This window comes from Scatophagus argus, chromosome 20 (assembly GCF_020382885.2).
Source record: "Scatophagus argus isolate fScaArg1 chromosome 20, fScaArg1.pri, whole genome shotgun sequence".
Classification (NCBI taxonomy): domain Eukaryota; kingdom Metazoa; phylum Chordata; class Actinopteri; family Scatophagidae; genus Scatophagus; species Scatophagus argus.
Genome location: NC_058512.1, coordinates 1,857,224 through 1,872,059, shown reverse-complemented (window position 1 = coordinate 1,872,059; position 14,836 = coordinate 1,857,224). Strand labels below are relative to the sequence as shown.

The 14,836-nt window shown below is 45.8% G+C and overlaps 1 protein-coding gene across 9 annotated transcripts; it reads right to left on the bottom strand.

The window, feature by feature from the left end:
* Positions 1-219: 219 nt before the first annotated feature.
* On the bottom strand, positions 220-14,686 carry LOC124051265 (M-phase phosphoprotein 9). Of its 9 annotated transcripts, none has more exons than XM_046374466.1 (24): positions 14,544-14,686; positions 13,470-13,741; positions 12,831-12,978; positions 11,755-11,889; positions 11,154-11,662; positions 10,605-10,743; positions 10,379-10,454; positions 9,525-9,628; positions 8,755-8,871; positions 8,205-8,671; positions 7,585-7,734; positions 7,337-7,424; positions 6,856-7,071; positions 6,059-6,106; positions 5,911-5,975; positions 5,700-5,801; positions 5,321-5,533; positions 5,039-5,232; positions 3,954-4,223; positions 3,678-3,798; positions 3,332-3,420; positions 2,621-2,820; positions 2,049-2,117; positions 220-1,107 (listed from the first exon to the last, which is right to left on the bottom strand). In XM_046374466.1, exons 2-24 carry the CDS (start codon positions 13,703-13,705, stop codon positions 1,006-1,008), a joined length of 3,858 nt encoding a protein of 1,285 aa, XP_046230422.1. In that variant the 5' UTR covers positions 13,706-13,741; positions 14,544-14,686; the 3' UTR covers positions 220-1,005. The 9 variants fall into 9 exon arrangements, 8 of the variants coding, with proteins under 8 accessions (XP_046230422.1, XP_046230427.1, XP_046230424.1 ...); XM_046374471.1 differs by having other exon boundaries at positions 5,063-5,232; XM_046374468.1 differs by having other exon boundaries at positions 10,379-10,451.
* Between the last annotated feature and the right edge of the window lie 150 nt (positions 14,687-14,836).

Genomic DNA, 14,836 nt, shown 5'->3' with positions numbered 1-14,836 from the left:
GTAGTGGAGTAATAAGTACAATATTTACCTCTGAAATGGAGGTTTAAAAATACACTCAACAAAACTGAGCACAATCCCATAATAAATTCAGCTTTAATATTCATTTTTAGATGTATTGTACTATGTGTATTACAGTAGTGCATTACACAGTGAAGTTTCTATTGTTTCAGCCACCTCATTTTCAAAGGATGAAACACTAAAGAGGAGCAACACTTCTAGTTATAAAAAAAGCTTCATTTATTGTGCAATAACAACATCACAGTTCCAGTGAAGTTCATGTCAGATAGCAAAACTGCATGGCAAAAGGAAGCAGTGCAAGTAAATCCATGCACAGGCGTCGCTCGAGGACAAACGGCAGACTGAGGATTCGTGTGAAAATGTGTGCTGGTTTGGACTTCACAAGAGGCTCTAATCTGGTCCAGGTCTGCAGCAAATGTGAATTACAGAACAAACAAAAAGACAAGCAGTAACGGAATAAAAACAAAGATTAAAAAAAAAAAAAGGCGATTTGATTCAAGTAAACAAATAGTTCCTTCAAGTTGGATGATTTGGTCCAAAACAAATAAGAAAAACATGTACTTATAAAAGAAAATAACATGTAAAATGCACCAAAATTTAAATCTGATGTAAAAAAAAAAACATTAAATAAAAATATTTAAAAATGTTTGTAAACATGAAGAAAAATGGCAGTGATATTAACCCAAGTGGATGAACGTCTCTTTTTGATCATTTACACTGAAACATGGCTGATTTAAAAATCCACACCTGAATATGGCCAGTAAAACATATTCATATTTCTGTGACTACAAAAGTAAACGACTTTACAAATCTGTGCATTTCTAAAAATATATTCTAAAAATCGTTAAATCTTTCAGACATATAAAAAATATCCCAGAGTAATAAGTATAACAGGTATAAAAAGATGCTGTGGAGTGTCTGTACAGGTGGGCTTATGGCACAGACGGGGGCTGAAAGACAATCACTGCCGCGTCCACGCAGACGCTGCTATATGTTGGCAGACGAGCGGAGGACGTGGAATCTCTTCAGAGTCATGCGAATGGAGCCCAGCTGACGGTTGACCCTCTCCAGACGGTTCTCTAAGGCCACCTGAGGAGGGCAGCGGAGCAGCACAGTCACAGGTGACTAATCTCATAACCCACGGACAGGTCAGCTCGCTTGTTAGCCACGTTAGCTCAGCTCAGCGCGCGGTGACGTCTCAGTCCCGGACGACCAATGAATCGGTTAACTGAGAAACTAAAGGTTGCTGCTCTGCACAACAGATTTTTACAGTTCAAGGGAGAATTTCATGAATCACTATTAAAATATGTTTACAGGAAACAAAAACATTTCGGATCCATCAAGCATTTGGTTGGTAAAAGGCCAGAAAACTCTGCACCAAACTGCGACTGTTCAGCCGCGCTGGCTGCTAACGCTGGCTAAACGCTTTTGGCTTTTATGCCAGTCCGCTCAGTGGATGCTGAGATATTCGACCAGAAAAGTGAAATGTTTGACCTGTCAGCGCACACAACAGGAAAAGTCAAGTGGTCCTCAAAGTCAGCGGGATTTATCCTCTGGGTATCAAGAATATTAGGCAGTAAATCATTCATTCATCCAACAGCTGCTGACTTTGAGTCCAGCCCAAAGTGGTGGACTGAGTGAAATTACATCCATCGAGCTACGCTGCTAACAGTCAATCAGCAAATCGTTACAGCTGTGTAATGGGGGGAAATTCGATTTAACACTACTTAAAATAGGTGATCTCTTTTTGATTTGATGCTCATTTGTTCTATAAAATGTCAAAAAATGCGAAAATTGCCCAAAATTGCTCATAACTTTCCTCAGTTGGCTTATTTTGTCTGAGCAGCAGCTGAAAACTCAAAGTCAGTCGGTTTTAAAAAGCATCAAACCCTCTTCACATCTGTGAAGCTGGAACAACATGAAGTCGGTCATTTTTCCCTGACTTAAACAATAAACAAACAAACATTCAGCTCTAATCTAACAGATGGAAAACTGGCTCAAACAGAATCAATATGCACACGATATCTCACCTCATCTAACCTGGTCTGTAGACTCACTCTGCCGCCTGCTCCAGGCATCCGGCTCAAAGCTGCTTCAATCTGCATCAAACACACACACACACACACACACACACACACACACACACACACACACACACACACAGAGAGAGAGAAAGGTTAATCAATTAACAAAAATAATTATATTGATGATACAGCCAGCAGATGAATGTTAGAAACACATTCCCTGCACTCAGCAGATTATATGTGTGTGTGTGTGTGTGTGTGTGTGTGTGTGTGTGTGTGCAGGGTGAATATGGGAGGCAGATGTCCCCACATGACTTGGACAGGGGGAGGGTGGAGGGGGTGTGAATGTAAACTTCCTAAAAATAGAAGTCATTTCAGTGTGGTGTAAAGACAATGGAGTCGGGGTTACATAAGAGGTCGGGTGGGGATTACGGCGGCGCTGCTCAGGCCTGCGTGTCAGACATACGAGGCTCCATACGCTGGACTACAGGCAGCCCCATCAGGAAGCTCCCTGTAACTGTGCTGCGTGTGATGCCACGAGCCGTGACCTGACGTCCTTCGCGGCGAGCTTGTCTCACCTGCAGTTTCTCCTGCGTCAGCTCGTCAAACAGCCTCTCGGCCTCAGCCAGCGAGTGCAGCCGGTCCAGGAGAAGCGGGACCGCGTCCTCGCAGGAGTCCTGCAGGTCAGATCCAGTGCAGGCCCCCTGCTCTTCCCAGCCCTGCTGGGAGTTTCCCTCAGGTGGCTTCACGCTGCAGGAGGACTCCGGCTGCTGGAGGTCTGAGGACGAGGACGACACAGAATTAGATGAGGTCCACCTTTCCTTCCACACGGCATGAGGCGGCTAAATATTAGAAACACCTTTCAATGTAACACACTCCAGTGCGACCCTGTAATACACAAGTATAATCCCTTTCACTGTTTTGGACCCGACTTTCTCTGTGTGTCCAGTAAAACAGATTTTACAGATTTTATCTCATCTCCTCAGACATTCAGAAGACGGTTTCCTCTGAGTTAAGTCGCTCACAAACTGCTGCTCAACTGTTTTTATCCTGCATATAAAAAGAAGCAAACAGCGCTGAACCAGCATGTCGACCATCCGTATCATTTACACTGAAACACAAAACCAAACCAAATGTGAAATAAACCTGGTGGACCCACAAGAGAAGATCAGATCTTAAAAGCTCCACTTCCCAACCAGATGGGAGAAGTTACTTTCTTATCTTCATGTCTTTACTTGATTTTTAAAAAAAAGATATTTAGATAATTAGAGCTTTAATACATTTACCACCTTCTGTGTCTGCTGACATAAACTGGAGTCTCTTCCTGGGACTGCTGCTGTGGAATGAATGACGTCTCTGGTCGACTTGTCCATCAAACCTTTAGACAGAAGCACAAAGTGATTCCATTATTGATTTTATCCGGAGTGACGCAGAACATCCTGTGCCAAAGCAGACATCTAACCACCTTGTTTTGGACACGGTCCTAATAGGTAATAGCAAACACGGCGGTCACACTGATGACCGCCGTGTTTGCTATTATCCGTTAGGAAGCATCTAATGAACTCTCTGAAGAAAACGAATTTCCCAAAATGTCCGACTATTCATGTAACGCAGGCTTCTGCGTGTGCCGGTCACCTTCTGAGCAGGTGTTCCTCTCTCGGCATCGGGCACCCAAAAGCAGTGGAGTAGTTCTCAGTGGGACAGCGTTTAGGACTGGACTTGGCCGACAGAGGCATGAGTAAAGTTTCTCTCTTTGCTGATGGAAGAGAACGGCACACGGTTAATTAAAATTTCAATACACCGTTAATTTAAAAAGACATTCTCCAGAGAGGTTTTAAAATTAAGAAAGGTTTAACTGTCTGGCTTTCATCCACTCATTTTAACAAAGAAGAAAGGCTCACAGACGCTTACTGGGTGTAGGTGGGGGTACATTTCGATGTGCCGGAGGAGGCAGTGAGGAGGATCTGTGGCCTTCTGGAGACAAACTCCTCTGAGCTCTCAGCCGAGCTGCAGCAGCTTCTGCTCCGCTCAGGCTCTTCGGTCCTCCTCGCTCCGCTCTGGCCCCGCCTCCTCCGGGTGTCACCACCTCTCTGTCGGCCTTCTGAAGCCCGACTGGCTCCTGAATGGCCTCTTTGTGTCTCCGCTCCACAAAACCAACTTTGGTCCTCTGATTGGTGACCCCTGCAGGGAGGAACCACACAAAAACACAAGCGTCACATTCAGCATGAGGACCGAGCTGTTGTCTTCATTTAATACCTTATACATACGTTACGAGCTCGCAAATAAACAAAAGGTCAGAACGTCTACTGATATTAACAACCAACTTCAGTGTTTTAAAGGGTTAGTTTAGATTCACCAAAGTCACACAGTCACACAAACAAGCTAGCTGATCGAGGCAGCGGCAGACCAAAAACTCCTGTGCTGTGCAAGGTAAAATTACTGTTTTTGTTAAAGGAGTCTGGTGGACTGCAGAACTACTGCAGTTCTCCATCAGAGGAGGCCATCTTGGGGGGTTATTCACTTCACCTGTCAGCCATGTGGTGGCTGATGGTGTATCTGTTTACTCAGACACAGCTCATCCTCTGCTCTGATCAACCACTGTGAGCATCCAGAATCGTGTCCTGATTGGCTGTAAGAATCTCTTCACGGCACAGTCACATACCGTAAACACTGATTTTTCCCTTCTGTTCCTGCTGGCACTGAAGGAAACACCAGTTAGTGTCCTTCTCAGAATAACCTCCATGACTCACCGACTGTTTGCTCTCCACTACGCTGTAATCCTCCCATATTTAGTCATGCAAATACTTTTGTTTAATCTGTCTCAAGAAAGTTATCTCAAAAGCCATAAGCCATCAGTCTCAACCAAGAGCGGGCGCAGAAGCGGTCAACATTACCAAACATGGGGGGGAACAGAGAGATGAAAGAGCAGATGAAGAGCAAAAGCTCGTCAAAGAGCAGAAAGTTGGTGTCGTCTTGTGAGGAAGTGGGAGTCATACTGTGGGTGGTGGAGCTGCTCTTACAGGGGGCCCGGCTCTCCGTCGCCCTGGTCTCCTCCAGCTCTATCAGGGCCCTCATCATGGGCGTCAGGGCACAGGATGCGTCTCTGCGCCCGGCCTCCCGCTGACCGACGCTCGGCTCCTGGTGTCTGGGCTGAGGCGGCAACTGTTCGCATTCTGGCGGAGATGCACACCTGCGGAAAAGGATCTCAGTAAATCGACTAAAATCTTAACAGAGTCTTGGTGAGAAAAGGATCCACGACAAAAAAAAAAAAAATGTACCTGAAGCTCCCAGCGGCTGGAGAGGAGTCCACAGAGCTCCCAGGTCCTGGTGACTGATTCCTGTGGACACCTGACTGGTTAGTTTGAAGGAAGGGAGATTTTCTGCCGCCGTTCAGATGATCAGACGGAAGACATGGCGACTTCCTGCGGGTGACGTCTGGCTCTGCCTTACACTTACTGGGTGACAGCAGCAGGTCAGGATGGTGGAAAAGGCTGCGGACGTGTTAAGAGGAAAGTCAGATTTAGGTATCCTTAAGTTCAGTCAAACTTAAACACATTTCTGGCTGACTGCGTCCAGTTTCACGCCACATCACTGCCTCTTTTCAGATCTTGGTCCCTTTGGCTTTTAGACAGACTATCAGTGCATGTGAGAGCGTACCCAGCCCCAGAAGGTTGTGTGTTACTGTGGGAAGCGTATCGAGCTCTGGCCTGGTTCTCGTGCTCCAGCTGCTTCACCTGAGCCTCAAGTTTGGAGATCACTCTGAGGGGACAGAGACAGAGACAGAGAAGATGTGAAGACAGACAAACAGGTGGATCACTTTCTGTTGAAAGTAAAAAGGTAAAAATGACAGTACAGTCAGTCCACTCACCTCTTCAGGTCTGATATCTGATCGCTGGCATCGAAAAGCTTGTTCTCCGTTGACACCAAGTTGCTCTGTGGATACAAAAACGAAGACGCCTGATCTAACATGATCAAACAGAAATATAACATGTCGGTTTCGATGAGAGATCCGTTACCTTCAGTCTCTCATGCTCCTTCACCAGAGAGTCGTATTCCCCGAGCAGCTGAGGACACGAGACAACAGACACCTCAGTCATCATCACTGCTGACAGTCACGTACAACTGAATGCACCCAACAGACTGACTTTTTCCCTGACTTTGACTGCTGCCTAACGGCTCCCTGCTGCATTTAATGCATCAGGATCATCCATGTGCACCTGGACACGAGGTTGTAACTGTGACAAACCAGGAAGCACAACATGCACTGCAGATCTGCTCCACAGTATTGGAGGATGTTATCCTTCATGAAGCACAATAATCTCATGTTACTTTTTCCACTGTTTCAAACGACAACCGCACAAGAAGTACAGAAAATTAACTTTGAGAAAAACTACATTTACGGTAATCAATTAGGGAGGTTCCAGAACCGGAAAAGATTTCAATGCTGTGTGAAGTGCTGGATCAGCTATTAGCGATCATATGAGTCTGAGCACTGATCCAGAACCACATTTATGTATTTAGGGACTTGGCTACTTTTGGTTATTGGAATCAGTATCAGGAAGGAAAAAATGGTTGGAAAATCATGAAACCTCAAATGTAAATGTCTACACTTTCGGTTTCACAGTAAAGAACAGTTAAGAATGTAAAGTGGATAAGTCACATGTGGCCGATGGAAGAAACTCCTCCACACCTCCACAACAAACGCAACACAAAGTATTTTAAAGCAGCACATTTAAAATACAAACAGAGTGATGACAGTGGGAAGGTTAGAGGTTAGACCTGATGTCCTCTCTCAGTGCCCCGTCACACTCACATCCTGCAGCATCTTGTACTCCCTCTCCCTCCTGGCCTCCTTCTCTTCCGCCTCCCTGCAGGCCTTCTGCACCGACTCCTCCAGCTGCCGGACGTGGCCCTTCAATCGTGTTGCCAGGGCGTCCTTCTCCTTGTCCGACCGTTTGCTTTCCTCCAGTCGCTGCTGCAGGGATTTCACGGTGGCGCCGGCCACGGCGTAGCGCTCCGGCCATTCTGCCTGCCAGAGGAAAGCCACGACAAGATGAAGGAGCCGGGTACGGTGATGAGATTAAGATATAAAAGGTTGCAGTACACTGTAGCTTCAGACTTTTAAGATATGCAAGTACTGAAATTAAGTTCTGTAAAGCCTGCTGACAACTGCGAGTCAGCTCCCTTAATGCGGAAAAAGCACATTTTAAATAACTGAATACTTTCATCACTTCATCACAACCGTACACACAAACCTAGCAGATGCAGACTAATTATAATATTAATAATGTTACCAGTTTTTTCTCCAGCGAGCTGTTTGTTGCCTCAAGTTCTTGAATTCGATTGGTTGCCTCAGCCAGAGCTTTCTCCAGGTGTTTGCACCTGTGGATGAACAAAAATCACAACAGTACCGAGTTAGAAATCAAAATCAACTGAATCATAACGTGTGTGTCTCTTAACATCTCAAAACTCTGAATACTAATCATTTGTATGCTTAAAAACACCTCAGTACCTGCAGTTTTTTCCTTATAGTACTACACACCTCTTTGTGAGGACCTGGTTGGTCTTCTCTACATCCTGGGGCAGATCTCTGAGCTGCAGTTTGTCTCGCAGGATCTGAATCTCCGCCTCGTAATACGCTTTCAGGTCAGCCACGTGTCGAGAGTGTTTCTCTCTCAGGTTCTGCCTCAGTCTGACGAGATAAAAGGAAAACAAGAAGATGAGTCACTGCGGGCTGATCCAGATGAGACGCTCTGCAGCATACGACTCGACAACACCGAGGAAAAATGACCATTAATGAAACATAATAGAGGAGACAATACTGGGAGGAAGATAAGTCAGGTTTGTGTCACCTGATGAATTCTCTCTCTGTCAGGTCTGGATTTGGTTTCCACTAACTCCTGTGGGACCCTTTAGCTGCTAATTGCTCCTCCGTTGCAGCTAGTTTCTAATGTGTGTGTCTGCTGTTTGCTGCTTCTCTGAAAACAGCTGTCTGCTCCTCAAGCCGGCAAAATCCTTTAAATCCCTCCCTAAAACTCATTCTTTAAATTTACGTTATGGCTTTCACTAACTGATTAAATGCTTTTAAATCTCACTTTGTCTTTCATGTTTCCCCGTAAAGAACCGTGAACAAACACTGCAGCTCATGTGTGTTCCACTCACAGAGACAGCACAACAGGATCCTCTAGCGATGACGCTCGCTCCACATGTGGACTGACTGCAGGCCGCAGAGTGGCACCAGAGGCTGAACAAGGCTTCAGGGTGCTGGTGTGGGTGTGACTGCCCTCCTCCTCGCTGGCTAAGGGGGCACTGGCTCTGCGTTGCTGGCTGGAGGTGTGGGTCTTATCGCGGGAGGTAGACTGGACTGCCTGGGACGGGTTCACCCACACGTTTTGCACCTTAGAAGGAGAAGTTCCGGCAGCTGAAACGCTGGAAGTATCAGAGATGCAGTCTGTATCTCCGGGGTTGGGACTGCACTCCACCATGCTGTCCGGGGTCACGGGGGTCCCTATGCGGGGGTACAGGTGGGGCTGGGTGGCGAACGAGGGGCTGCTGAAGTGAGAGGGCGAAGTGAAGCCAGAGGTGCGATCAGACTGTCGCTGGTTAGCCGCTGGGTCCAACGTCAACACCTAAAGCACAAAGAGGGAGCGTAAGCGTCAGAGGACTGAAGCCGAGGACTGAACTGATCGCCGTGACGAGCCGCCTGACAAACCTGTGGTGACAAAGGGCTGGATGTGACAGAGCCTTCCCAGTCCGAGCGCTTACAGTCTGATCTTTGCTTGTTCTGATAGATTTCTCTGAGCGAAAGCCGAGGCTCCTGAGGCGGAGTCTACAAGAGACGCAGATGAGACACTCAGGAGGGGCAGTTATGCAGCAAGTTGCCAGTTAACCTCCTCAAACATAAATGTGTACTGGTAGGTGAGCATGTCTTCTAAAAGTGGCACATAAATCTGGAATCCACAGCTGCATGAAGTAATTTCAGGGGTTAGCTTTAAGAGGGGTCACAGTGCTCAAAACCCACAATTTGGTTTGACTTTTGATTTAAATGTTGCTTTTTTAACACTGAGGGCTATGCCACTATTAGACTGTCATGTCTGGATCAACACACTTTAATTTAATTCAACAACAAAACAAATTCAAATTCAGTTTTGTTTTGGCTTAAAGTTTGGTTTCTCAAATCTGTCCTGAGTAAACCCTCTTCCCAAACAAATCAATAAAGGATCTCTGACAGGGAAAATAAACCCCAACCCCGTGACCGCTGGAGCAGCTGCAGGCTAAAGACGACCCAGCTGTGTCGTCGTTGATGTGGAGGAAGTGGAGGAAAAAGGGACTGAGAGAATCGCTGAAAGTTTCATTTCATTTACAGTCGAAATCGTGACACCCCTATTAGGTTTGATGCCCTGCTAACATGTTTGTCAGGCATTCACTGCTAAAGACTGCTGGACTCCGTCAATCGGACCAGTCTCAGCCGTTATTACTCACCAGATTCATGGAGGTGTCTTGCAGAAGGAGGTAAGAGCCACTGTCCAAGCTGTCAGGCAGAGGGTGATACAATTCACTCTCATTCAGACGCCAGTAGGTGAGGCCTAAGACAGAGACAACAGCACAGTTTCACCTTTTTTCCTTCCTTGACAATTAGCTTATCTAATCACCTGTACAGAAACACGCTCATCTTGAGCACCAAACATGAATTAATCCGCCACTGAAAATACCTGCACTATTTCCACCTGTTTGATTGACACAGGCTAAAAACTACAGCGTGCAGATGTTTTAGGAAATCACTGAGCCTTTTTAAAAGAATAGTTTCACTTTTAAGATTGTAGTTTTCAGTAAGAACCAAAGGACTTGAAGCTGAGAGCCACAAATAGAAAGTACTGAGCGATGGAATAACACACTGCTGGTTTTAGTTTTTTCATGGGATTTGCTGACAATACGAAAAATATGAAATACTACCTGACTGACCCTTTGAAAGTATGAAATGAGCACATTAGATAAGCTGTAAGAAGGCTGAAATGTAAACTCATCAACGTCACAGCTGGTGCTGAAACAGTGAACAAAGTATGACTAGCAAACACACACATTTTTGTGATATGTTTCAAGAGACAAAAAGGGAACTGATATTGGTGTATTTCCTCATAAAAAAGCTCCAGTTGGTACAACAGCGCCATCTTACTGTCACTTGTGGTCACTGCAGCAGGGCTTCTTCTTTCATACAAACTGGAGCATCCTGCATGGTTTGTTTCATCTCAGCCTGTACTGGCAGTGATTTCTTCACGCTGGACTACACACTTCAAGCTTTGCTGTAAAGTGTTTTGTCTGAGCTGCCGAAATGTTACCTGACGCTTCAGACAACAGGCTGTCGCTCCTCCTCAGGGGAAGAGAGCTGGACGACGACGGCGCCGCCGGTCGCTGCTGAAAACCCAGTCGAGATGAGCGGATTAGAGAACATCAGAACAAACAGAACATCACAGATGCAGGGAAGAGATGAACTAGTGTGTTTCTTTATCATCCCTGCAAAATCATATCAGTCCCACAGTAGCGGCCGTGTGGGGTGAGCTGTACCTGTACCTGGTCCTGGGAGTCAGGGTTTCTGCGGGGCTCCTCCTGGTACTCGGGCATTTGAGATGAAGCTTGTCCTGCTCTGCTCTTTTTGGCCCTGAGTTTCTGCCTCTGGGCCCAGGAGGTCAACATCTGGCTGGTGCTATGAGCAGAACAAGTCAGGGTGAGTAGAAATATAATTTATCAGACAAAATCTTAGCCTAAGTCTTAACAGGATTCACCAAACAGAATATCAGACTGAAAAAAAAAAAGATCTCAATGAAAACCACAGAAGTGATATGGACATTAATGTCATAACTGTGCCTCAGCAGTACAGAATAATTCATAATGTGTTTTGGAGCAGCTCTAATTGATATTCTTCTATTCTTAACAGTGAGTGAAATGTGTGTCTGGTGGTGGTGAACAACTTGTTCATTCCGGTGTTGAGTCATTTCTATATGCAATTATAGCAGCAGGGCACCTGAAATCAGCACTATTTAAGACTTCATGGTCTGCAGGTACACTGACATAAGGTGCTGTGGTTGGCATGTCTTATATACCACTCAGACATACCCAGAGGTTCTCTGCTGGTAGACTAACTGGTCAGGATCCTCCACCTTGACGGTCCTCTCATTGGAAAACTGCTGGCCACCAATCACAGTCGTCTCTGTCTCCTCCTGGAAGTTAGAGGGCCAACGAAGCTTCTCCTTCCCATGACTCTCATCCTCATCTTCCCCCAGTGAGCCGGCAGGTTCCAGTCCTGTTTCCCAGGCAGACAGCGTCCCGTAGCCACTGCTGAGCACTGTGGTGGGCCGCTCCTCCAGCTGATGGTTGGTGGTCTCTGATCTCTGGAGTGGAGGTGAAGGGGAGGTAAATGGGCTGTGGGCAGGGACTGCCAGGCTGTCACTGTCAATGGTCACATTTTTGGGGGCTGTGCAGTCACTGGAGAGGAGGGGGAAAATATAGTCCTTTGTGTTTGTGGTGGTTTTGGTCACCGGAGTTGGAGAGAACTCTGTGTGTGGCTGGATGCTGGCCTGGCGGTTCTGGAGCTGAACCAGGGCCTTAATTTCATCCTGAATCAACTGGAAAAAAATCATCAAAACTTCATTGTTTGAACAAATATTTCTGCATAGCTCATGTGATAAGACTAAACAATGACTAAATGCAGACCCACCTGTATTTGGCACTGGTATTGTTCTTGCTGAGCGAGTATTTGCTCTTGGTATTGCTTCTCAACCAGCTGAAACAGATGCAACCATCGGCCCTTTTGGCAAAATAAAGCAAACAATGTTTCATGCACCGTCAACACCTACAGGAAGACATTAAGCTGCAATAAAACTTCTGTCAAAACTTTCTGTCAATATACATTCACATTGCTTATTTTCTTAAAGTCCTCCTCCTCTCTGGAAACCAGTCATGGTCCAGTATGCAACATGATGTACTGTGTATTTTTGTCCTTTTAGGCTGATCCACTTTATTCTGATACATTTTTCATCTATAATACTAAAATATAATCATCTGGCCACAGCAGCACAACATGCGTGAACCCGTCTGTGTATAAACTGTACCAACAGGACAATAAAGCCTCCACGCTGCGTGTATGTACGTGGCAAAGAATCAGCTTTCTCCAGGAGAAATCTGCCTCATAGAAAACCAGGTTTCTCATTTACATGACATTTAATTAAGCATTTGTGCACACACTGAGGGAGTGAACGAGTGAGTATGTCAGAATGATCTCAAGTAAAAATTTAGCTCTTTAACTGAATTTGCCTGTTTGCACATACCACTGTGTGTATTTGTGAAGGGATGAGGGGAGCAGCTGTGCAATTACTACAAACTCCCATCAGAGAGGTTACACATGAAAGTGTTTCTCTGGTGATTTGGCCTTACACTAATAAAGACATTATGATGACCAGAGAGAAGTGTGTTTCTCTCCAGGTATGTGAACTAAAAGGCCTCCAGTGTGGCGAACTGTGCAGTCTTTGTTCCCTGCAATCACATCCTGCGTCTGAGAAGATCAGCTGCAGTGTAGTGCAGTGTGTGAGGAGTCTGTGTACTGTTGCGTGTGCTGACAAAAGTGTGTGTTGGTTTTACTGTCAGGTGTGATCTGCACAAAAACTAAAAGTGACAGCTCAGAAATGAGGCTGCCAGCTGCCACAGCAGTTAACCCCAGCCTCACTTAAAGCATCATCAGCTTCCTTTACACTCCTATTTTGTACATTCTACAATAGCTATGTGATATTTTCCAACCTCACAATCCTTCCAGATCTCAGGGTCCGTCTCTCCGCTGCCCTGAATCTCCTGCATCAAAGCCCTAAGGGTCTCAAGGGAGCTCGGGTTGATGAATGGGAGGTTCTTCCCCTGTCCAAAAGCTTCCTCTGTACTCAGACACAGGCTCCTGAAAACATAAAATCAATACTAAATCACACAATGTACCTATGTGTGATCATATACGTGCAGATAAAAATAATGTACATGGTTCTCCTGTGATAAATAAATACTGGATTAGGACAAACCTGCACAGAATACAAAATAATGACCAAATTAATTTGTATAAACAACACTTTAATGTTTCATGAAGCATGTCAGCCTCTCCTGCTGCTGGGAGCAGCTGAGGAGCTGTCCAGAGTCAGAAAGCTCTGGCATCAAAATGAATGAGAGGCAGTCATCAAAAAGTCAAAGTCAAAGACGGAACCAGACATCTACATCTCCCATGATTCTTCAGATTTAACCTGTGGAAACTGATGCACAATTAACTCCCACATATAAACTGTGTAAACTTGGAATCTATCTTCTGTAAACTTGAGGAAAAAATCATAAATCGACTAGTTCATATTTTATCTATTCATAACTAATATTGTCCACATACAGTGTTTACAGTTACTGCACCTGATCTTGTTGCATGCTGGTGTGATGTCCACAGGCCTGCTCTCCACAGTGCCTCCTGTTGTTTGGGAGGTTGTGTGCCTGTCCTCCGACACAGGCAGCCCCGAGGCTGATGTCCCCTCAGAGGACACCAAAGAGGTCTCACTCTCCTTACCCCCATCCCCGTCAGCACTGGCATGGCAGTGGCTCAAGGCCCCCGAGCTGGACACATCCTCAGAGACGCTGTCATCTGTGGACATGTTTATGGGCCCGTGCAGAGGGGGTCAGTCTGACAGCTAGAAACCAGGAGAGGAGGGAACAAGAGGCGGTCAGACATGTGAAGCAGAAATCCTGTCTTCAGTCTAACAGCTGGAAGTGTTGCTCAACTGTCATCACAACAGATAAAAGCGGGACCCAGCTGTTTATTACACAACTATTACAGCCAAGAATAAGCGCTCAATCCGTGTCATATGTCTGATTTACACCAGCTACCAATATTCAAGAGCTGATAATACATAAACAACAACACAAAAGCTCGAGCTGTTGCGTAAATGTTAGCGAATTAGCACCTATTCCGTCCTTCCATCCTTCCCTGTCTGTCATGACCTGTTTCCTGTGTATGAGAGCTTGTCTCAACTGGCCAGGTTTGACTGAACGGCTAATCAGCTTTGACACCTAGCAAACAACACAATCTACACAGCACGGTCAGTTTATTGTTAGCCATCGCCAGGCAGCGGTTTCAACAGTTAAACAATAATAGCTACATAATTAGCTGCTTTAGCTACGATGTCAGCCAGCGACACCGATGCTGCAGGCGGGCGGACCGTTAAAGTTGCCTGCAAACTCCGCGGAAGCCTCGGCCAGTTAGTCTAAGTTATCTAGCTAACATGACAGCCACAACTGCCTCTTGCAAGCATTTAAATTGGTTAGCTAGCTAGCTAAGTTGGGCTAAGTTGGTTTATTACATGTTTGTAGGCAGAGCGCAGGCAAGCTGGACAGCGCGGGCTTAATTACAACACACAAGAGCCAAAGGACAAACGATGTTTCATAGAAGAAAGAGTGACGCAGATAACCTTCATCAAGTAGCAGTAGACGTACCCGTTGACTTGTATCACCAGTTCATCCATATTTCTCTGTGAGCAGACAAGTTGGCTAGCTGGTTGCTGGTTGGCTACTGCACTGCAGTGATCTATGGCTGCTGTAACGTTCGCAGACAGCGTCGCCGTTGGTTCAAAAGAGATCAAAAATACAGAGCTGTGATTGGTCGTCGCTCTCACTTTCTGCGTTTCTATTGGCTGGTGGGGGAAAGAGGCGTACACATCTGTCGGGACAAAAGCTGGCAGACAATAAAATCTCAGGACGGCCTGTTAAACCACCAGTTCTGTTCTCTC